General features: G+C 34.9%; 1 protein-coding gene across 1 annotated transcript; it reads right to left on the reverse strand.

The window, feature by feature from the left end:
* Positions 1-14,129: 14,129 nt before the first annotated feature.
* Positions 14,130-17,231, reverse strand: LOC113296237 (sodium transporter HKT1). Its single transcript, XM_026544555.1, has 3 exons — positions 16,042-17,231; positions 15,154-15,387; positions 14,130-14,479 (listed from the first exon to the last, which is right to left on the reverse strand). Exons 1-3 carry the CDS (start codon positions 17,229-17,231, stop codon positions 14,269-14,271), a joined length of 1,635 nt encoding a protein of 544 aa, XP_026400340.1. The 3' UTR covers positions 14,130-14,268.
* Positions 17,232-25,843: the final 8,612 nt, after the last annotated feature.

Raw genomic sequence — 25,843 nt, forward strand, 5'->3', positions numbered from 1 at the left:
TTCCTTTCCTTCACTATCTCTAGCATATACGCGGCTTAATACATTATCATGAAAATCCTCAATACTTTTATATGAATGAATGATTGAATTACAATACAAGTTCTTTGCGTTCGCTCCCACTTCTATCACATACGTTTTCTTCCCTGCCCCCATTCCTGATGCCTGGGCTTCTGGTGGTGGTGGTAGGTTCTGTGGTTGTGCCACTAAGAAATGATTTATTTTTCCTTGATCAATCATTTTTAGTATGATTCTTTGAACATTTCGACAATTATTAGTGTTGTGACCGTGGAAGCGATGATACACACAAAATTCTCTACTTCTTCTTCCTGACGGTGGTTCTTGTCCTAGATTTGGTGGTGGAGGTATTTCTTCTATTAAAATTATCGCCTCCCAAATCTTTTCTACTGCTGTATTCAGCTGCAGCATTCTGATTCCTTCATAAATTCTGTTGTTTCCACCTAGTCCTTGATTGTAATATCTTTTTTGTCCTCCGTATCCATCTGCTTGGTTTTCATACCTGGGAATTCTGTTATTGCTTGGCTGATTGTTATACTGTCTTTCTCTATATTCCTTTTCATACATTTCTTAATCTCTACTGCTCATTGCTACCTGATTTTTCTTATCCTTCATTACTGTCTTTTCTTGACTCCCTTGGGATGTGCTTGCGACCGCGTTTGTTATTCTTGCAAGTAGGATTGCGTTCCCTTCATTGACATTTGTAACCGCAACTGGATAAGATTCCATATCTCTTTTATTTTGTTCAAGAGAAATGTATTCTTCTTGGAACTCGCACATGTCTGTCATAGTAATGGTATCTTTCATTCTGAATATCTGCGTATACAACAAATCTGTTGGAAAAAGTGCGTTAATCAAAGCCAAGATGAAATTTCTCTCATCTACCCTTCCAGCCATCTCACTACACATAGTCCTCCAACGTGTGGTTAGGTTACGCAAGCTTTCATTGGTCCTTTTACTTAAGATGAATATCTTTTCAATTCATGGCCGCGCGCAACATGTTGTTACTGATGTGTGCTCCTAAGAAAATACTCTGGAGGTGATTGAAAGGTCTGATCGTTCCCATTGGTAACACTTCAAACCATTGTAATGCCTCTCCTATTAAACTGGAAGGAAAATACTTACATAAAACCGCATCGTTATCTTCCCATTGCAATAAAGATCTGCTGTATGCCTTTATATGCTGCACTGCACTTGTGGTTCCATCAAAAATATTAGTAAAGACAGGTAAAGTGCATTTGGCCGGTACTGCTGCCATTTGTATCTTCCTTGCGAAAGGTGTTTTCCATGCTTCTTCTATTGCTTCATCCAATTGCCGCCTTACTCCGTCTCTTCGTGCTGTCATCATCGCTCTTACTTCTGCTAATTATCTTAAGATTATTTCGTTCATGATATTATCTTGTTGCATGGGTCTCTTCAATCTTGATTGTCTTACCCTGTTGTCATGCCTACTTTGACGCAGCGTCTCTTGTAGTTCTTGTTCTTCTGCCTCCTTTCTTCTTCGTCTGCGTCTATCTCTTCCGTTCCTTTCATCTCTTGCATTTAGACGCTCTTCCTTGCGTCTTTCATCTTCTTCTGCCTGATCGCGTTGATTTCGCAACATTTCTATGCCTTGTAATATCATTCTTCCCTGTTCCTCATCAGTTTCATCTTCCTGGTCATAATATATACGGTCATTTTCGCCCTGTTGTGCATGTCGATTGCCCCTATGATCTCCTCCCATGTGATGATATTAGCCTTGTTGTATGTATCGATCCTCCACTGGCTGATGTTCCAAGCGATTATGGCGGCCCCCTTCCTGCATATTATCTCCTACCTGAAAATTCTCAACAATATTTTCTAGTGGTTGATTTTGTATGTTATCCCTGCAGTTAGATCTACTACGTCCTGATGTACTCCTGCTTGTCCTTGATCTTGAGCTTACACGTGTTGTCCTTGATGTAGTTTGTGACCTTCGCCCTAGCAACCCGTTATTTTCTTCTCTGAGTTCATTATTCCGACGCGTCAAGTTCGCACGTGCTTCTTCTTCTCTTCTCCTTTCTCCAACTAATCTTTGTCGAAGCTCTTATATCGTCATATTCTCCTCATTTTCTCTTACTAGTCCTTCTTCTCCATTTCATTGTTCGTTTTCCTCCGCTATATCTGTATTCGAACACTCACCTCATCATAATTCCTGTGGTTGTTTTGCTCTTCTACCTGCTGGATCTGAGATTAATCTGTCTATTCTGGTTTTTTCTTTCACCCATCCTTGACGATTCTGCGTGTTTTCCTCTTCTTCTTCTTGCAATTCTTCTGCTCCTTCTAATTGGTGTTAGGTTTTCTTCTGCGAGTGCTTGTCTCACCATCTGTTGTTTCTGTAACAATATCTTCTCTTGACAAAGGAAAAAGTACTCTATAAAGAACCTGATAGATACTAAGGAAAATTGTTTTCTGAGATGAAAACTTTAGGTTACGTTTTTCAGATCTGAACTTCTAAAACACTCAAAGATTGATGATGAAACGATTAAAAACTGGGAATATTTTTAAACACTTTTATTAATGAGAATCACCAATAGGGTATATCATCCAAGCTGTATTCTAGCGCCAAAATGTAGTTGCAGGAAATCCCACAAATACACCCTAATGATAATCTATCAAATAAACTAAGAAACCGTTGATGAATACTCAAGATCTAATATTAAAAACTTAGAACAAATACAAATGAGATATAATGAAACCCTAACCTGGAAAGCAAATAATACTCTCTCTCATAAAATTCTAAGTTCTGCTCACCAAAAAAATATATTTTCCTTTTACAACGGTGGTTGGTCCGTTTTATAGGAGTTTACATAGTGGAGGATATCTAATAAAGCCCATATTTTCGGATTTGACGCGCGTCAAACTCTGTTGTACATTTACACTGCCGCATAGATTGTTTAGTGACGCACAGATCTTCACACTTTTATTGTGACTTGGTGATATCATCTAATTCGTCAACCAATATGAATGTGCGTTCGTCTTCGCATAGTACTAAACATACTAGTTCGCATAACTAATGAATGTGCGGTATTTTTCACCCACAACCATTACCACCATGATAGACAGAGATGGTAGACAAATCAACAATACTTTCACCGGAATGTCTCGAGCTAACAGATTGAAATAATGCACCAATGATTTTTTGATAAGTATTCATCCCAGCAAATCCTTCCGAATTCCACTCCATTGAGCAAAACATGATAAACTGTATTAATATGAACCCGATAATGGTAGCGACCAAATATAAGGAATGGACAGTAGAGATCAGCACTTCATTAGCCGGATAGCCAACTTGCTCTATTGCACTAATCTTTCTATTCAACTTCAAAATGTATCGGATAACATCTCTTTTACTGAACTTCCCTAAAAGTCCATAGTATAAGGGATTAGAAGTAATAAGAGGCATTCCATAGCCTAATGATTTTCCAAGACCATTAGGTTTGAGGCATGAACAATTAAGAATATCACCTAGTTTCATACTTATACAATGCAAGATGATGCTCAATGTGAACAAGCTTGTTTGTTCGTGAATTTGTGAACATATGCAAACAAGTCTGCATGACTTCTTTAACCAACATTTCTGAGAATAAAATTTCTTCGTCTCAGTTAACTCATTCCTTTCAAACCCTTCGTAAGATCAACACCCATATGGCCATATCTTATCCGCACCCTCCACACTGAAAAGATCGATTGGTAATTAAATTAAGCGGACAAAAAACAACCACAAAAAAAAAAAAAAAAAAAAAAACTGTTGTACTTTTTTTGTTCGGTAAAGATAATTTTATAAACAAGGTAATATTTCAAATTACAATGTAAAATGTCACATGGAAACGTTTTTTCTCACAAGAAATTTGTAAGAAAAAACCCATTACATGATTGCTATAGAATAGCCCAACACAGTCTAGAAGCCCACTCTAATTGACAAACAAAGACAACCCTCTAGAAGCCCCAAAACATAGACAACCCTAAACCCACAGCCTTTTATCATTTTCAAAACCCTAAAATATGCAACCCTAGAAAATAGTCACCATGACCACCACTATTGTTTTACACCGCCGCCGCCAGTGCTTCTGCCATTAACTTCACAAGCCAAATGAAACCACCGGAACAAGCTAAACGCCACCAAATTTGATGCTTGATAAACAACAACCAAAGCGTTCGAAATCAACCCCACAAACAAGCTCCAGATCTGAAGAAATCTCCATCTACAGAAACATGAATGCAATTGAAATGGTTCTTTATAGAACTTCTGTACTAGAATCAAAAACAGACAACTTGCAAAGAAGATCTAGGGGTTTGACGAAAAACGCCCAAGTTTTTTTCTCCCAATAAAATCCACCATTAATCCTAGCAGAGAAGAAGAACCCCCAAAGTAACACAAACAAATAGACCCAAATAAGAATGATTTCTGAATGAAGACTGCTATGATCACCATTGCAAATAGAACTAGGGTTGGAAAAATCAAAAGAGGCAGAACAAACGAGTATCCAAAGTTAACAAAATCAATCCCAATAATAGAAATCTTATATGAAAAGTATAAGCTAGCAACAATGTGTTGTTTCTCGTTAAAAATATTCTTTCTGTTTATTATAAAGAAGATAAAACTTCATTACAGACACAGGATCCAATGCTACAGTTTTATAGTGTAATCAATAATAACCAACACTTTCTCGTGTACAGAAAACGTGTGACATTGACCAGCTGTGAACAACCTGGCATGAGCTGTAACTGCTTATCCTTCACTGCTTAAGTTCACTTATCCTGCACCACTGCATCAGCAGAAATATCCTGTTCTTGTATAGATGAAGCTAACTGATTGTAGAGAACACTATCAGTGTTAATATCCCCCCTCAAGCTTAAGGGAGCATCAATGACATTGACCTTGGATCTTATATCAATAAATCTGGGACCATGATAACATTCAATGAATGATAAGAGTATTGAAGATCGGTTTGCAAGAGCATTATCTACTCACTCCATTCAACTACGCACAAAGTTAGTCTCTTTAACTCAAGGTAACAAATCAATTCCATCATTGATTAATGAGATCAAGAGTAGATCAGATCAGTTAGCTGCTGCAGGAGAAGTCATCTATGACAAAGAGCTTGTTGTTGTTACTTTAAAAGCTTTAAGTACTGATTATATATCATTTACCACTGCTATGAGGCATAGAAGTCCACCTGTGACTTGTATTGAATTGTACAATAACTTGCTTAGTGAAGAAGCAGTTATTACTGATAAAGCTAAAGCAGTGAAGAGTGAAACTGAGGCAAAAGCTTTTTTAGCTAACTCACGAAGAGGTGCTTTTAGAGGAACTTACATCACAGAGGAGGAGGTTATAGAGGCAGAGGTTCTTATGGAAGATATCCAAACCCAACTATGTTTTCAAGATCTCAATCTGGCAGAGGTTATGCTCCACCAGAAGATCCAGTATGTCAAATCTGCATTGAACCAGGACATAAGGCTGATGTATGTCCTCATAGGCTTCATTTCACCTACAAAGGAAAGCAACCACCTGCAAATTTGAGTGCCATGTTAGCTGATGCCGACATATTTGATACTGATGAATGGATTGCTGATAGTGGTGCAAACTCACATATTGCCTCTACTTCTGCTGGCTTACAAGAGATCACTCATTATGATGTTGTAGAAGTTATAAAAGATGCAAATGGTGAAGGTATGCCTATAACTCAACTTGGTTCTGCTAGTAAACATGTGCATGTGCATTCTTTCTCTCTTAGTGACATTATAATAGTGCTAAAATATTCTCATAATCTTCTCTCAATTCATAAATTCACCTCTGAGAATAACTGCTCCATAACTCTTGATTCTGCTGGCTTTTCTGTGAAGGACTTGAGCTCTGGGAAGACTCTTTTCCAAGGACCACATAAGAATGGACTTTTATCCAATCCAATTCACTCCATCCATATATGCTTTATCATCAACAATAACAGATCATACTCTTCTTCACAAAATATTTGGTCATCCATCATTTCAGACTTTTCAAAAAATTTGTAATCATCTCATTTAAAGAATGTAGCTAATAAGCCATTTACTTGCTTGGATTGTAAAGTTTGTAGAAGTCACAAACTACCATTTCAACTTTTTTTTTGTTTTTAAATTCTGCTAAACAACCTCTGGAATTGTTACATATGGGCCTTTAGGGTCCTTGTCATGAACAATCTGTATCTGGATCTCTTTATTATGCTAATATAGTGGATGATTACACAAAGTATTGTTGGGTTCTACCCTTAAATTCTAAGGCTGATTTTAAACATGCTTTTCATTCCTTTGTAACAAGAATTGAATTTTTTTTTATTTTGTTCAGTCATTACCATGAGAAGTGACAATGGTGGTGAATTCTTAAATGATTTTCTTCATTTTTTCTGTGCTCAAAAAGGCATTACTCATGAACTGTCTTGTCCTAACACACCAGAGCAGAATGGTGTTGCTGAAACTAAACATAAGCATTTACTGGATGTTACTAGAACTCTCTTATTTCAGTCTAGTCTACCATCTTCTTATTGGGTTGAAGCTTTCCTTACAGCTAATCATCTTATTAACAGACTTCCAACTAGAGCAATTAAGTTTGTCACTCCTTTTGAAATGATTTTTCATAGAGTCCATATTATAATTTTCTGAAGGTTTTTGGATGTTCTTGTTTTCCATGGTTTAAACCAAATACTTCCAACAAGCTTGAACCAAGGAGCAAGTACTGTGTGTTCCTAGGCTATAGTTACATCAAAAAGGCTATAGATGTCTAGAACCATCTACTGGAACTGTGTAAATCTCAAGACATGTTACATTCAATGAGACTTCTCTTCCCTTTAAAGATGCTCTTTCTACTTCAGTACCCATTACTGATATTTCTGCTGCTCCTTCTGCTATTCCTGCAAACATTCCTCCATTACAATCTGTTTCTCAGACTTCCTCTTTTCCTGTCACTAAGAATGCTCATCATATGACAACTAGGGGAAAGAATCGCATAAGAACACCAAAATCATACTTTGCAACAAAACATCCTATGCAACTTGCTTTGCTAGCTAATTCTGTTACAGTTCCTACTTGTATTACTGTTGCTCATAAACAAAAAGTTTGGAGAGTTGCTTCTGCAACTGAATTTACAGCTTTACAGCATGCTGGTACTTGGTCTCTAGTGGATCCTTCTGAAGCTCAACATGTAGTAGGTTGTAAATGGGTTTTTAGAGTCAAATACAAGGCAGATGGAACTATTGACAAACATAAGGCTAGACTGGTTGCAAAGGGATATCACCAACAACATGGCATAGATTTTGATGAGACTTTTAGTACAGTTGCAATGAATACAGACTAAAATAATTTAAAAATTCACCATAAGCTAACTGAAGTAACTTCTTATGTTTAGTTTCAGCAACACCATTCTGCTCTGGTGTGTTAGGACAAGACAGTTCATGAGTAATGCCTTTTTGAGCACAGAAAAAATGAAGAAAATCATTTAAAAATTCACCACCATTGTCAGTTCTGATGGTAATGAATGAACAAGATAAAAGTTTTTCAATTCTTATTGCAAAGGAATGAAAAGCATGTTTAAAATCATCCTTAGAATTTAAAGGTAGAACCCGACAATACTTTGTGTAATCATCCACTATATTAGCATAATAAAGAGATCCAGATACAAATTGTTCATGACTAGGACCATAAAGGTCCATATGTAACAACTCCAGAGGTTGTTTAGCAGAATTTAAAGAAAGCTTAATGGCAGTTTGCGACTTTTACAAACTTTACAATCCAAGCAAGTAAATGGTTATTAGCTACATTCTTTAAATTGAGATGATTACAAATTTTTTGAAAAGTCTGAAGTGATGGATGACCAAATCTCTTACGAAGAAGAGTATGATATGTTATTGTTGATGATAAAGCATATGTGGATGGAGTGAATTGGATTGGATAAAGGCCATTCTTATGTGGTCCTTGGAAAAGAGTCTTCCTAGAGCTCAAGTCCTTCACAGAAAAGCCAGTACAGTCAAAAGTTATGGAGCAGTTATTCTCAGAGGTGAATTTATGAATTGAGAGAAGATTATGAGAATATTTTGGCACTATTAAAATGTCACCAAGAGAGAAAGAATGCTCATGCACATGTTTACTAGCAGAACCAAGTTGAGTTATAGGCATACCTTCACCATTTGCATCTTTTATAAATTCTGCACCAACATAATGAGTGATCACTTGTAAGCCAGCAGAAGTAGAGGCAATATGTGAGGTTGCACCACTATCAGCAATCCATTCATCAGTATCAAATATGTTGGCAGCAGCTAACATGGCACTCAAATTTGCAGGTGGTTGCTTGCCTTTGTAGGTGAAATGAAGCCTATGGGGACATACATCAGCCTTATGTCCTGGTTCAATGTAGATTTGACATATAGGATCTTCAGGTGGAGCATAACCTCTGCTAGCTTGAGATCTTGAAAACATAGTTGGATTTGGATATCTGCCATAAGAACTTATGCCTCTATAACCTTCTCCTATGTGAGTGAAAGTTCATCTAAAAACGGCTCTTTGTGAGTTAGCTAAAAAAGCTTTTTCTCAGTTTCACTCTTCACTGCTTTAGCTCTATCAGTAATAACTGCTTCTTCACTAATAAAGTTATTGTGCAATTCAACAGAAGTCACAGGTGGACTTCTATGCCTCATAGCAGTGCCAAATGGTATATAATCAAGATTTAAAGCTTTTAAAGTAAAAACAACAAGCTCTTTGTCAGAGATTACTTCTCCTGCAACAACTAACTGATCTGATATACTCTTGATCTCATTAATCAATGATGGAATTGATTTGTTACCTTGAGTTAAAGAGAGTAACTATGTGCGTAGTTGAATGGAGTGAGTAGATGATGCTCTTGCAAACCGATCTTCAATACTTGTCCACAATTGATGAGAAGAAGTAGAGCTGGAGAAGTATGCAATAACAATATCCGAGATTGTTGAATTTAGCCACATGATAATTGAAGAATCCTCATCCATACAATCTTTGTATAATCGATTCTCAATTCTATTTTCTTGATTTATTCTACTCGTAAATTGTACATGACATAGAAAAGATCCATCCAAGAACTTCATGAGTTTATATTTTTTGGATTATTGGATTTAGTAAATGCTTCGAAGGAATGAAATTGTCTTCTTTGAGTTTTTGGTTGACAAAGTGAGTAAGATGATGAAGAGGAACTTTTGAGAAGGAATTTGCAGTTGGATTTTCCATTGAAAACAAACAATAACTAGATCTGAAGATGGATAATCAAAGATCGAAGAAAGAATGTAAAGATTCATACCATATTAGCAGAAAACTGTAAAGAATGTTATGAAGAATCTTCGATGAAACTACGGAAGAATACTAATCTTGAATCGAAAGAAAGATTGATTTGAGAAGATAATCTTCTCAAAGAACACACTGAATCATATTAAGAGAATACAATTTGATGAAGAAATGATCGAATTTACAGGTTGAAGATAACCTTCCCTGTCTGATACCATAGCAACAATGTGTTGTTTCTCATTAAAAATATTCTTTCTGTTTATTACAAAGAAGATAAAACTTCATTACAGACACATGATCCAATGCTATAGTTTTATAGTGTAATCAATAATAACCAACACTTTCACGTGTACAGAAAACGTGTGAAATTGACCAGCTGTGAAGAGCCTGGCATGAGTTGTAAATGCTTATCCTTCACTGCTTAAGTTCACTTATCCTGCACCACTGCATCAGCAGAAATATCCTGTTCTTGTATAGCTGAAGCTTACTGATTGTAGAGAACACTATCAGTGTTAATATAACCCCTCAGCAATGAAATAAAGAAAATGAAATCTCCGCTTGGATTTGATCAAGAAATGACCAAATCCGAGCGAGAAGCGGCTAGAGAAAAGAGCAAAAAACTGTTATAATTGTAATTGTTATAGTTTACATATATGGAAATCAATTCATATATGGAGAGGTAGACCTAATGAAACCGCTAAGGAAGAGAAAAGAGCCTCAGTGTGTTTCTGTTAAATTAATCTTGGATTTCTGAGATACAAAACTGGGTCTCCAAGTTATAATTATTTAATTGAATGAATAATTAAGATCACTTGAAAATTAAGAGGAAAAAGTCGAACGGAAAAAATGAATAATGGTGAAGAGAAAATGAAGAGGGCAAATTTGTGCACTACCAAGCCGAGGATGCACATTTTTTTCCTCGTTATTGGCTTATAATCCCTCTGTCTCACAGTAGGTGATTAGTTCAAGTTTGCACAATTTTTAAAGTAAAGAGGAAAGATGAATATTTTTTAATTATTTCTTATAACTTATGGATAATAATTAGTAAAATTTAGAAATAATTTATCTCTCAAAATACCAAGGATATTCCTAAACATTATACCATTGAAAAACATTATAAAAAACCTACAAAATGAATATAAACATGGCTACAAATTATACATATTTTTACTAATAATAATCAACTAAAAGAGTAGTTTTAGAATTATCTCTTTGTTTAATGATATATGTCACCTATTAGTGGGACAAAATTTAATAATGAATAAGTCATCTAGTGAGGCACGAAGGGAGTATGTGATTCTAGTTATTATTAGTTGGACCTATCAACAATTCGGGAGCTTTGATATGGTTTTATTTTTCGTCCAACATAACCACTTACAAACCTCAATCAAACATATCATTATCGCACTCAGTTACTCATACTAAATATCACAAACCCTAGTAAACCATCCCATTTCCGACCAATTATGTAAAGTAATGTGGCATACAAGATCATTTTAAAAATACTGGTAGACAGAATCAAACAATATATCTTAAGCCCATTTCAGAGTATTTTTGTACCAAACCGAACAATCCATGACAACAGTGCAATTGCAACCGAATTGTTCCACCACATACGGACAACACCACCGTCCAAACATCCTAAATTTCCTTGAAATTGGACATTAAAAAAGCATATGAAAGACTGGAATGGGGATTTAATCAACTCATTCTGAGCAGATTAGGTTCTCCACAACTATGTATTGACCATGTCACGAACTGCGTCACATCGGTCACGTACTCCATCAACGTGAATGACACGTCACATGGACTCATTCAACCATAACGTAGATTCAGACAAAGACAACAAGGCAAGGTGAGAGGCTTAAAAATTTTCACAAAATGCGACTCCTATACTGCATTCATTTATGCAAAGGACCTGCTCCTTACTTGTGTTGCTGAGATGGACTCTTGTAATACTCTTAAAGCCTCACTGCAAGAATACACAAGTTCAGCGGGACAACTCATCAATAAAAAAAAACCAACTCATTTCACTACCGCAAACTATAACAGGAGGTAACTCATTGGTTCAACTCAGTCTTTCTCATACCTACCTCACTATCCACCTAAGTATTTGGGAATCCAGTTCAGAATAAGGAGAAACAATATACACATGTTTCCTCGAACGACTAAATATATTATAAAGAGAGGCAAAGGGGTGGATATCTAAATGCCTAAAACAGAAAGGTAAGTTAATACTCATCAACACATCACTCACACCTAAAACCAATCATATAATGCAAACACAGCTTCCACCTGCGCATGTCCATACCAAGATTGATAGAATCACCATAAATGTTTTCTGGGGACATGACAAACATATCAAAAAGCTGTATCCAATTGGATGAGATAAGCTCACTAAACAGAAATATATTGGCAAGCAAACATAAGGAAAAAAAGAACCACAATAAAGCTTTATTCCTTAAGAGAGTTTGAAAAGTGCACAACGATGACAAATCCGTATCAGATACACTATACAAAGAAAAATATCTTCACAATCAACCTTTTTTCTACCAACAACAAATCCCAAAACCTCAATCATCAGCCAATACAATTGGAAATGTTTATCTTACCTAGATGTTCTTTTGCAGGCACAAGTTTTTTCAAAAATTGGATATAACAAACTTCTTGTTTCTTCCTTCACCGAGAAATTTTACGGGGAAACAGATACTTTTCATCTTCCGATTGGAGAAATGATAATAACTCTAAACGATGTGCAGTTGATTAGTGATCTAAGCATAGCAAAGTCGTGAGGAGCACCAACTGCGTGAATGAGCTTGTATGGAAGAAGATTTTCGAGTTCACCAAAAGCGTGTTCGGTTGGGATGAGAAGAATGCCAAGTCTTAGATGCTAGTGGGTTCAACGAAGCATAGAATCTTCTATCTCGTGATCTTGAGAGACCAATTCATGGGAGCAGAGAAGCTTCGCGAAGAAGAAAAGTTGACCCTAGAACGTATCAGTATTGCAACCCACACATATGTTCTCTACATCTTGGGAGCTGTTATCTTCCCGAAGTTTTTTTACAACATAGACCGGTTCTGAGATTCATCCCTTTATTCTGCCAGGGTACATGACGGTTTATATATAATATACCTATCGACCAATTCTGAGTAAAACAATCTGGCTAGGCTAGTCGCGAAATAGGGTACTCCTTGATTTTTTAGCTATCTTAGTTGATTATCTTGGATCAGGTGTATCCGATCTTTTTGAAAAATTTACCAAAATTTTGACAGTGTACCAGAATCGATTCCTTTTAATTGAAAATGCCAATTTTTCTGTTTTTTTTAAGGTTAACATCGGATTAAGTGAGAATTACCTATATACCGATTCTGGCAAGGAGGTTTTTATAGAATTTTACAAGTCCAAAATTGGTCTATGTGGACATATTTGCAAGTTGATTATTGGAATTGGTTTCAAAATAACTAGCGGTTTAGTCTTCATTTATGTAAGGACAACCTCTTTTTCAAGCATATTTTGCCCTAAACTTGCAACTTTTAGCATACTTCAACCAATACTCATATAGAGCTTGGAAAATGAAAAGGGAAACAAAAGAACATACGTAGCTCGTGAAATTGCTCTCCCTTCTTTCTCAAACGTCCGAATGAACTACATTCACTTTTTTGAAAGAGAGCCAAAGAGTTCTATTATAAGCTCACCAGGAATCCCAAGAACCGCATATGGGGAGACTTAGCGTTTCGATTCACATACATCAAAAGTGTAATTCAAGAGTTTGTTAAAGTTACAAAAACGGTGAACGACCATCATCCCCAAGCTCCTCTTCCTGGAAAAGTGAATAATCCGACATTTTTATACCCATCCCATCTCGTAATGTTTGCACCCTAACATTTTATTCATTTATTACCGATGGGAAAAAATCAACAACATGTAATTCATTTAGTTTCAATTGGAATGATTTAATGGCATATGGCGAATACGACACAACGAAATAAATTTCATTCACACGAAAGAATATGGGATATTATCAGATCGGAGGTTCATTGACAATGTACTGATGTGCGAGATTCAAGAATACACATTCTAAATTATCGTATGAAATGTGCTAATCTTCTAAACTATGTAATCTCTTGATTTCCCAAAACTGTGAACGGATATTTTCCTTATGTTAGTATAACATAATAGGTGTATATGTACATCCACATCCACGAATTCCTAAAAATGGTATCTAACGATTCCGGGTGTTCTTAGTGAATACAAAACATCAACCTAGAATTTGTGTACGAGGGAATGAATACCCAACAATTCTAGGTTGATGTTCTTAATTTTTTTAATTTTTTTTTTTTGGATTTTGTCATGTTTTCGTGATAACTTAACATTAGTTGATTTTTAGGATAACAAGATTAAACATCTATTAATCATCCGAATTACATTAATTGGTTAGGACCAAATTAGCCATTAACGAAAATAGCTGGTTAAGGGCTTTTTGAGTTTACTTTATGATGACCCATTTCTATTAGAACGGGATAAAAGCCATAGGTGCCAAATTAGCCAAATTATGCCAACTCATTGTCTCAACTGACTGTCTCATAATAAAAAATGACATTTTTGAATTAAAGGTATATCGGTAACTTAAGATTTTAAAAGATAGTTTTACTTTAGGAAGAACACCTAAAAAAGGTATTGAGACCATTGAATTTGAATTTTTGGTTGTTGGAAGAGTCTCTAATTTTACTTGTCAAGAATTAAAATCCAAGAATTAATTAATCAATTGTGTGGTTTCTTAATGCGTATAATTAACAGCCCTGCAATGATATCTCCTCAAATGTGGATTTTATTTATGAAAATTAAACATAATACTGCATAGGGTACAAGCATCATTTTTATATAGGGAAAACTTCCAAGTCACGTATGAATATTATGTAGTGTACAAGTTCATGTCAAATAAGACATAGTTAAAGGTCCTGTGTTGAGAGTTTCCAAGCTTTGCCTCCCCTAAGGTTAAACCTTTTAACTCTACCAAAAATCATGACCACGATTAGTATTATCTTCCCTACGTTACTCCATCTTCCGACGAAACCAAACATCATATCCTTGCACAGGCCGTCGGGGTTTAGTTGCCGTTTGCAACTGTAGCCAGTTGTGAAACCTACATTTCCATATGCGCTGCAAAAACAAAATTTATTTGCTTAGTTCAATCCTTTAGAATTCAATTCAGTTCAGTTCTTTAGAATTCAATGCCAAAGAGCCAGAGACAATAATTAGGAGTTAGATTATCTTTAAAACTTGGGTGGTCCTAGCAAACACCAGGCTTCATAACACACGCATAAGTATGCCAACCATAAATCTAGGATTTTAGATCCTTAAAGCACTACTAATCTTAGTGGTAGAGTGTAGTAATCTAGGATTTTGGATCCTTTAAGCACTAACTCTTGCTTTTTGGAAACAACTAACCAAATTTTCAAACTTATGAATTTTTGCATCTCTGACACCTGAACAAATATAAGGAATATGCATATTTACTGTCCCTATCATTCACTGTAGATTTATTCCATTGCGCAAACTTTTTTTCTTGATGTTAATTCTATTGTGAATATTTTCAAATTTCAATCCTATGTATCTTATTGTCAAGCACAGTTTGTTACCCATTTCCGGTTGCACTCACCTTTCAAATGTTTTTTTTTTGGGATCACATTAAGTGGAACTTGTAATGATACCCAACTTTGTAGGGTTTTCATGCATGTTCTCCCTCAATCTTTTTATTTTTTATTTTTTTTAATTTAATTAGTATAAGATGATTGAAAAGAAAAACTAAAAAAAAAAAGAAAAGAATGTTATACCTGATAACTTCTATTGTTATGTTAAAAACATTGAAGTTGAGAGGATCATCCTTGAGCTTGTTTCTCTCTATAATGCAAATGAGGACTATAAACATAACCAAATAAGATAGCTGTGAAAATAATAGGTTATCTACGAGTGTTCGTCGTCTTCGTTTCTTTCTTTGATCGCAACATCCGATGATAGATCGTTCGTCATTAATGAGTGGTAAAAATGAAGTATATGGTGGAAGGTACCTGTCATTGAAATGACAAAAAATCAGACTTCAACATTTTGATACATAATGGGCAACCAATCATGTTTCAAAATTATACATAGATGTGTTTAATGAACTCACGTGAAGTAACATGATATGTTTAAGACAATTAGACAAGTGATTATGGAACACGATCCAGTTCCAATAATGGTTTTGTTTTCATCATCAATTGATTTTCTTGATTTTATTATACTTAGATTATTGCAATATAAATACGGTTTTATTTGTAGGGGAGTTGATGGAATATGGATAATGAAATCAATAATTCGAGTAAAATATTTAGAAGTAACTGCTAATTATTCTTGTTGACTCCCATAAATAAATTTATTTCGATTGTCTATGGAGCCCCGTCAATGTGATACCTCGTACTTCTTCCAAAAGCTAGTTTTAGGAGAGGAAAAAAGTTTCCACATCAGCTCTATCAATTTGGCGCCTAATATGTATTGATCCCAAATATTGTTGCAAAAGTACCAGTATTTGGGTTTTAAAACGTCACTGTAATACAATGGCATGGTGATGCATAAATGAACTGATTACGAAACTCTCGTTAATTTATCATCAAATTCTTTACGGATAAAATGAAAAACTTACCCAAAAAAATAAAAAATGAACCATGAGAAGGGGCTATACTTACATCATAACAACAAACGCCACCATGATAGCTGGTGAGGTAGTAGATAGATCGACAATATTTTCGCCGGAATGTCTCGTGTTAACAGTTTGAAACAATGCACCAATGAGTTTCTGATAAGAATTCATGCCATCAAGTCCATCTGAATTCCACTCCATTGAGCAGAATAGAATAAACTGTATAAATATGAACCCTAAAACAGTAGCAATCAAATAGAAGCAATGGATAGTAGAGATCATTACTTCATTAGCAGGATAGCCAACTTGTTCTTTTATACTAATCTTTTTATCCAACTTTAACATATGATGGATTTCTTCTCTCTTGCTGAATTTTCCTAAAACCCATAAAACAAACCTTAAACCGGCTGGAAATAACGTGTTACCGAGGAGAACTTGAGGGATTAGAAGTAATAAGAGACCGGAGTTCTTCCGAAAAATAACCATACCTTCATTAGTTGGAACGTAACCACAATTCGCAAATGTTGCAATGATCAAAAATATAGAGAAAGTTTCAGTGTTAATACCTTTAACTTTGAGTACCTCATTTGCACTTGGAACCAACCTCATGTACATTATAACCAATATAGAACCACCACCTAGAATCACAACCAGATACCCAAGAACTACATAACTCAAATACTTCACTGATTTATACTTCAAATCCTCGTTACTAGAACGGTCATGATGAGGGGTACTAATAGTAACTGCCATCGGCTCGTTCATGTTTGCAACAGGAAAACTCCGTACCCCATTCTCAGAAGATCCATTATATGCAAATTCTCCTAGCTCATTAATTCGAGGACAATGATCTTCTTTATGGACAACAATACTGACGTTTTCAACTATTTCTTTTCTTTTGATGATCAGTTTAGATTTTTCTATTTGAAGTTCAACGAAAAAAGTAAACACTTCACCTCCGAATAACATGATAATGGTTAAAATCACAAGTTGGGCGTTCGAAAATACCTCCATTTCGATAGTAGACATACTCGAAACGGTAGTAGCAGATACCGATGTAAAGAACATATCAAGATTAGCTGGTGCCATAATCGGACCAGGATTAATACTATTAGACGATCTTGGTTTTAAAACTTTCAAAACCAAAAACCCCATGAATGAAATACACATAAAATAACACAACTGAAGCCAAAATGGTTTCAACTTGAAGATTAAGTAACGGTAAAAACAAGCCATTCCATAGCCTAAAGATTTTCCCAGACAAGTAACTTTGATGCATGAACAACTACAAAGATCACCTAGTTTCATACTTAAACAATGCAAGTTGTTCTTCATCGTGTGTGATATATTTTTTTTGGCTTGAATAGTTGAATGTGAAGAAATTTGTTTCTCAAGTGACGGGCTTATATAGGAGTTAAAACCTGGCTCGCTAGTGTACGTTAAGAGGGATAACCGGTTTTCAAGATTTATTATTAGGATACATTTCGATACTTTATCTAGTTAATAAATTGCATGTCGAGATATGAGCCCTTCTACGTCTATGAAAACAACTTGCCGAGATGGTTGCCAGAGCAACTTTTGAATTTGGGGTTGAATGAGAAGATATAAGTCGAATAGGACGCAGGTCCCTCGACCATAAAAGTCCCAAATAATTAGAATGTCTTTCAGTGCCATTGTGTCGTATATCGTACCAATGATTCTAGATTCACAAAATTGGTTAAAAAGATCAAAATCAATAATTCTTGGGGTGAAAAAGACATGTAAAATTTGATAAAATGGACGAGAATGTAAAAATAGCCAGGATGTAAACAGTTTCATCCTATCCATTTTCAAATAATTTTTCTTATTTTTAATTTACATCAGGATGCATCCCGTTTCATCCTTGCTATTTTTGAAGTTTAAACCAGGATGAATCCAGTTTCATCCTTGCTATATTTTTGGTGTTCATTTCACCCATACAAATTTTTACTCGTCCATTAAAACCATGTTTTAAAATTATTTGGACAAATGACCCATTTTCCGTTCCAGATTGGCCGAGTAAAATCCCCACAAAATTGGTTAATTAATCCAATAACGATAATTCATGGAAAAAGACATGTAAAATTTGATATTGTTCAAATGGACGAGAATGTAAAAATAGTCAGGATGTAAACAGTTTCATCCTACCCATTTTCAAATACTTTTTCTTATTTTTAATTTTCATCAGGATGTATCCAGTTTCATCCTCGCTCTTTTTAAAGTTTAAGACAGGATGAATCCAGTTTCATTCTTGGTATTTTTTTGTGTCCATTTCACCCATACTAATTTTTACTCGTTCATTAAAACCATGTTTTAAAAATATTCGGTCAAATGACCCATTTTCCGTAAAATCCTGGATTAAAATTCGTAAGAAAAATCAGCAATGATTTGAAAGCCATTCTATCATTGGCTGTGGATGAAAAGCCTAAAAAGTCAATCCTAAATTTTTGAATTTGTAGATGAAAAGTTCACCAATGTATTTGCAAGTTTAGGTTCGTTCCGTTGGGAATTAACTCGGCCTCCATGTGGATGGTGCAGGGTACGATCTAGGGTACCATCATTATATTTGGTTCCTATGTTACTTAGTTTCTACTCCGTTAGGAAGCCGGTTGCACCGAGCTTTAAGTTTTTTATGGGGAAGAAAAAAATGTTGTTGCAGCCTAACAATTCCCATTCCCTTTGTTGGGCAGCTTGTAATATAAAATATTAAATATCCATTAAATTTTCTAATGAATTATTTGCCAAAATAATTGTTGTATCTTTCATTTCATTTGAGTTTGTGACTCAAACACGGAGTGTACACGGTTTTAACAAAGACTGACTAATGACATTTATAGGGTAATATTACTAATATTACATATGGCCTATAGGTGATTTTATTTTGTATAAAAGCAAAGGCATGCGCCATGCCCGTTACTAAAACCATCAAACACATGTATATGTATAGGCAAGAGGGTAAAATGGTGGTTATGTATATTTCAAAAAAAAATTACGAGGATTAATTTCGTCCTCTTTTTATGAAGCCTGCGTAGTCTCCAAACCAACCCAAGAGAACTTGTTTTATGCTTCAAAAGAAAAATTAATAAAAATTAATAAAAAAATAAAATAGAGTATTGTTAATTTAAAAATATATATAGATACTAAACAGAACATATCTATCTTACTAATATTATCTTAGGTAGGTTGTTAATTGTTGTCCGGCTAATTGTACTTAAGCCACTGTATATTCTTCTCTTACTCGAATTTTATATCCTAAACTAAATAACTTAGTTTTTGGATGGAGAATTGTCAATAATTCATGCTATTTATTTGGCTAAATTAACACTTTATCCTTGAGCTAAATAATTCTAGGAATAATGGTTAACTAGGTTCTTTGTACTTTTGATTCAATCAAAATAGTTGAACGAATGAATAATTAATGAATTATTTGTTAGGGGATTGGTCCCGGGCATAGTGGGACGTACTCGCATTATTTAACTACAAGGTCCCCTAATCAAAGGACCAACATCGTATACAAAGTGCTCTGAATCGCATGTCAACTTCTAAAACAGGAAAAGCTATTCCAAATTTCTATACAAGCATCATCTTTCATTATTTTCTTATGATTATCGTGGGTAAGTAAGAGCAGGGTTGGAACTAAGATTCTAATCATGGGTAGGAGAATTTTTTATCAACACTCTTGGATAGGAAAAATTGTAGAAGAGGGCTTTGGAGCCCATATAGCTTATAAAAAATAGGCTTAAAGAGTCAGCCTAGCAGGGTAGGAAACTGCCTACCCTTGCCATGGACTAGCTCCACCCTGAGTAAAAGTGGTTTAAAGTTCGACTAACTATTAGCAACAAGTCTACCCATCAAGATGCGAATGCGCCCATCTGATCATTATTATATGTATCTAAATACAGATAAAGCTTATTATCATTTTGGTTTTGTAGGAATTGGTGCAAAATTCATAGAGATGATACATTGGATTCATGATGTCCCACGTAAGGCACATTCATAGAATCGGAAACAACATGACAGAACTTTGAACAATCAAAAGAAGAAACCCACCGAGTTTACAAATTAAACATGAAGAAGCTCACCGTGAAATCTTCCTATCACTCACAAGTACTAATAGATGAAAAAGAGAGAGTACGAAGTATATCAACAACTTTTTCGTATTAACGTAATACAATCCATGGATAACCTTTAACAAGATTACAATCGATAAGGATGAATAACACAATACCTGTATTTTTTTTTTTAATTATATAGACTAATCAAATATAATGTGAAAATTAAAGTAAACATTATGCCACATACAACAAGACACCAAAAATTTAGCTAACTCAGGTGCATAAAATTTTGGGACATCCTCCAGGTTGAACACACCCCAACACCACTAACCATACTAGCAGACTTCAGACGGGATGTAATTGACATCATATATCCTCCAATCTACTTTACTTCAGTGTGTTCCATGCTTCACAACTCCCCTAGATGATGTCTTTTATAGGCATAGGAGTTTCTCCATAGTTCATCGTGAAGACTGTCGCTTCACTGCCTCCAATAATACGACTAATTGATATATTGTTAGATGTATAATCTCGGAAACAGAAATCTCCCTAAAACTTAGAATGATCAATGTGAAATATTCAAATTTTTATTTATATTCTTCACAACTTATAGAGATACTTAATCGAATCTACCTCACTAGAATATCAACCTTAGAACTAATCTTAGACAAATATATGGAAACTTCAATTCTAAATTTCATCTAATAAGTGTTGTTATGAAATTCTATCGAGTTTTGAATCTGATCGATAATTGTTGAACGTCCTTGTATATAACATAAGAGAAGAACCTTTAGAATAAACAAGAATTATATGAAAGATCAAACCAAGATAAATGAATCGAAACTATCAGATGATACTTCAACCTACGTTTCACATTCCCCAAGTTAAGTACTCTTGAAATTCTTACCATTGATCTAATCACAAGAACCTTCGGGGTTAGAGGGTGACCTCTTATATAATAAATACACATTTTCTAATGGGTTGGGATTTATGTTGTCGTATGTACCTCATTTATAATGAATGATCAAGTCTAGGTTACTGGAGATTGAAGTAAAGAGTTTCATACCATCCAAATAACTTAAATACTGCTCAGAATAAGTTCTTTCCTCAGATACAAAACTAGTTTGTTTCCTTAGTTAGAACTAAACTTGTATTGAGAATCTTTCCTAAGGTAAAAAGCTTATACAATTAAGTACTAAGTAAACCACATGTAATTACTTCCATAAATGGCTTCTAACTTGCTATAGTTAGATTTTGCAACTAACTAAATTAAGATACAAACTTGTCTATCAAGTTTGATTTGCTCTTACTAGTAAATATTAAGTTTTATCGCTTGAAATTGCACCACATATGGAAACCAAAAACGCGCATTTTTTTTATTGGAACAAAAAAGAAAAGTGCAATAATTTCCAAAAACAGTTTTAGACGATTTTTTTTTTTTTTAGGTTCGGGTATTCAAGTGGGAAGAAAGTGTCTAGAAGAATAAACTCAAATTACAAAAAATTCTTCAATACATAATTGCTAGACTTAGGTTCGCAATCTTAACTGAATAGGTTCACAAACTTAAGTAAGTTGAATGTTGGCAGTAAACAAACTATTTGACTTAGGTTTGCGAACTCAAAAAGTAGGTTTATGAATCCAAACTTTCATAATCATTACCCACTAGATTTTTCTTTATTTATTTTTAGTTTCAAATTTTGACAAGCAAAATCCTGAACTTCAAAACCTCATTTAACTAAGTAAAATGCTTGTCTGTACCAAAAACCTTCCTTGTATGTCATTCATACTAAAGTTATTTGACTTTACTGCGATAGCTAATAGATATAAGGGAAATAAGTATGAAAGGAAAATCAGTCTTCGTTACTAACCTTTGATGAACTCTCAAATGATGTCTTCTTATGTTATTCGATCTTCAATCTTCAAGGGTAACTTATGTGAATCCTATAACTATATTACCTAATATAATCTAGTTTGTCGCTCATTTTAGTAGACTACAAATCAGAAAATTATTTTGGCATCTAAAATATGATAACCGACTTGACATAATACCTATGCATTCAACCACGATACTTTAATAACACATACACATACTTATTATTGTAAAATGCTACACTCTTTTTGATATTAAGCATGTTAACAATATTTAACGAAATGACTAACGACCATTTTTCCTCCCTTCCGATAATCTTTACTGAAAGCAGTGACTAGATATAACCCACAGTAATATTAAATACAATCTTTTAGAATTATTATAAACCTTACCAATGTGAATGGATAAAACTTACCTTTACAATCTCTCTTTTGGCTGTGTTATATAGATTTACCCCAGATCCCATAATACTCAAATATGATTCTCTCTATTACCACAAACTCAATTCTCAACCAATCTCTGTATTAGTAAAGAAAATAAAAATTGGAAACCTATTAGGCCATGATCAATATCTATATCTTTTTTTTTTTTGCTCGGTAAATAGAGAATTATATTAAGAAGAAAGGAAATTACATAATAGCGCTAAGGCTAGCCACCAAGCAGGTTATAAACAGGGAAACAAGGAAAGAAAACCCAAAAACCTAGGACCACTAAGGAAGGTCAAAAAGCATATTTTTCCAGTTAACAATTACATCATTCAGGTAATAGTGAGATGAATTCTGATCAACAGCAACCCAATGGAAAGAATTGATTTTCACGTCAGTTATAATCGCCTCGACTTGTCTCTTTTTTTTCCGTCAAAGCATCTAGCATTTCTCTCCATCCATATGTTCCAACAGATACTTGCAGGAATGCATTTCCAAACAGCGTTACCCATTGAAGAGCCATCGTAGGTTATCCAATTTTTAAAAAGATCAACCAAGTTGGTGGAAGTTGGCAACGGAAGGTCGGCTTGCGTGCAAAAGAATCTCCATAGATATGATCAACTGGATTTGTGCCCGTGCTACGCACCGGGCATCTTTCTTCTTTTAGCTTGATGTGTGTGGGGCTTTGCCCCGCCCCGTGGCAATGCGTTTTTGATTTGGCATGGAAGCGCAAATACATTAAATACGTTTTTTTCTTTTAACCCGGTGTGTGGCTACGCATTTTCGATTTGGTGTGCAGGGGCTTCGCCGCCCCGTGACAATACGTTTGATTTGTGTTGTAGCGCGAATACATTAAATACGATTTTTTTTTCTTTTAACTTGGTGTGCGCGGAGATTTGCCCTCCCCGTGATGATGTATTTTTTATTTGGTGTGCGTGGGGTTTCGCCCTGCCCCGTGGCTATACATTTTTGATTTGGCGTGGGGGTGCGAATACATTAAATAGGTGGAGAAAAAATAGAAAATATGTGCCAATTGTAGTTAATTTTTTATTTTATTTTTCCAGAAAATATGTATTTTTTTTACCTTTATGTAATGGAAAAATTAGTATATATATGATACGTACGTGCTCGACTTCCGTATTGCATTTGAACTTCCATAAAACTGCAAATAACGCTATTAAGAATAGCGTTTTCACTATTCCACCACTACACTTGCACTTCCATCCACGGTTCCAAATGTTGAGGTGGCGTGGAAGATGGAACTCTTCCACCATAAGACTTGCTCTAATATGATACTCCTAGTACATATTTCATGAAGTTTAAGAGAAACCGTAATATATCTGACACCCGGCGGTTCCTATTAGTAGGGCTACATGGTACTGCAGTTCCTTATCAATTGCAACTATAAAGGAATCGTAAGATATTCTATGGGAATCTGCAACGCATGATGTGCATTAGAGAATACTGTCTATATGCATCGGAGGTCACTAAAAGGACATGTACACATAGACAGATGGTACCTGGGGGAAACCTTCGACTTCAAATATTTGTCCCCGTCATTATTAGCAAGTACTTGGCAATTTTGGGTTAAAACATTACACAGAATCCCTGTAATATTAATGGGTGAAAATCCAATTGGAGAAAGGATTGCTAATATAAGATGACATATGGTTCTCATGAAGTGAAGTAACTACGTTTGAGCAGCGAGCCTCCATACGAAGAAAACTGAATGGTAAAAAGATATCAACCAAGTAGTCGATGGCGGCGACAACTTAAAACAGTTCTGTTTCACCGGGAAAAAACGTTGAAACTTTGAGATGGAATAAACATTGAGTTAATCTGATTCATGCAAGCCGTTTGAGTTTGACATGACATATAGATATTCGTAAAACACTAACAGAAAAACGTCAAACAGAGAGAGAAAGGAAAAAGTAAGATGGATTACCTTGCAGTTTTGCAGAAACTCGTTATAAAAGCTTCTCGTGGGGAAGATATTTTGAAGTTAGCTGGTACGCCCAACTTATACATATAAACACGATGCTCTTTTAATCCTATTATAAACTGAGTTTAGGAATCTACCTTTTATGTATTAAAATTTCCTTATTAAGCTGAGTTTAGGAATTGAGTTAGGAATTGAATTTGGATTTCCATAGAATTCCAAACACGGTATGTACGATTTCCTTTTATCGTTTGTTTCTTCTTTTTTAACCGATCATACCTTACTAAGTGTCCTCATCAAAATCCTCGTTTCACAAAACTCAAAAGAACCTTATTTCGATCAATAGGAAGCCAGAGTTTCCTCACAAATCATTGTGGGAGCTTTATTTGTCTAGGCCTTTAAGTCTTAGACATCTATATCTTGAATATTGTTAATTTCAATATCTTGTATGAATTAATGTTTAGCTCCATATATATAGGGCTTTAGAGTTTAATTAGACTCTCTAGTCATGCCTTCCAAAGCCCAGTGCGTGTTTGTTTTTTATTTGCGATAAAAAAAAAAGTTGCATTAAGAAGAAAAGAATGTACAATGACCCTACTACCAGCAGTAGATGAAAGAAAGAAAAGGAAAAACAATACAGAAGATTACACAAAGATAGAATCCCATGTAGAGAGCATTGAATTTAAAAAGTTCAAACGAACACGGTGACATGCTGCTGCCTTCCAAGAAAACACGATTGATTTAGAAGCCTAGTACGCTCTAGTCGTGTAATAATGGGTTAATCTTGTACATGGACCTAACTTTTTTACTCTCTCATTAATAAAGTTTGTATAAAATTAGTAAAGAGGATTTTGGATGGAGGCAGTTCTATAGCGTGCAAACACTTCTTAATCGTTGCTCTGTTGAGATACTCCAAAAGAAACCCAAATGATCAAGAATTAATTTAATTACAGGATATTCTTTCTTGTTTAGTGACCCTTCAGAGATTGACGATAAAATGACAGATTTGTCCGGTGATTTCTCAATCTCGGTGTCCTCCCTCCATGACAGGTTCATCACCTGATATTTTGTGATGGAAAAAAAAGGAAGGAAAAATATAAACTTTTGTGCGCCTGCAAACGCTACTGGTGCAGGTGAGGGAAGATGACAGAGGAAAGATTTTTTTTACCCATGTCAAGAAAGTGTATGGTATTTTAAACGGAAAATGGGTCATTTGTCCAAATATTTTTAAATCACGGTTCAAATGGACGGGTAAAAAATAGTAAGGATGAAACTGGTTTCATCCTAACTTAAATTTAAAAAAGGATGAAACTGGATACATCCTGTGTAAATTAAAAATAAGAAAAAATATTTGAAAATGGACACGATGAAACTGGTTACATCCTGCTTATTTTTACATTTTTGTCCATTTAAACAATATCAAAATCTAACTGTCCATTTCACCCAGGAATTATTGATTTTAGTCTTTTTAACCAATTTTGTGTATTTTAAAAGGGTTGTGTTTGAATTTAAAATGGGTTGTATGTATTTAGTCATCCTTT

This window comes from Papaver somniferum, chromosome 7 (assembly GCF_003573695.1).
Source record: "Papaver somniferum cultivar HN1 chromosome 7, ASM357369v1, whole genome shotgun sequence".
Lineage (NCBI taxonomy): Eukaryota > Viridiplantae > Streptophyta > Magnoliopsida > Ranunculales > Papaveraceae > Papaver > Papaver somniferum.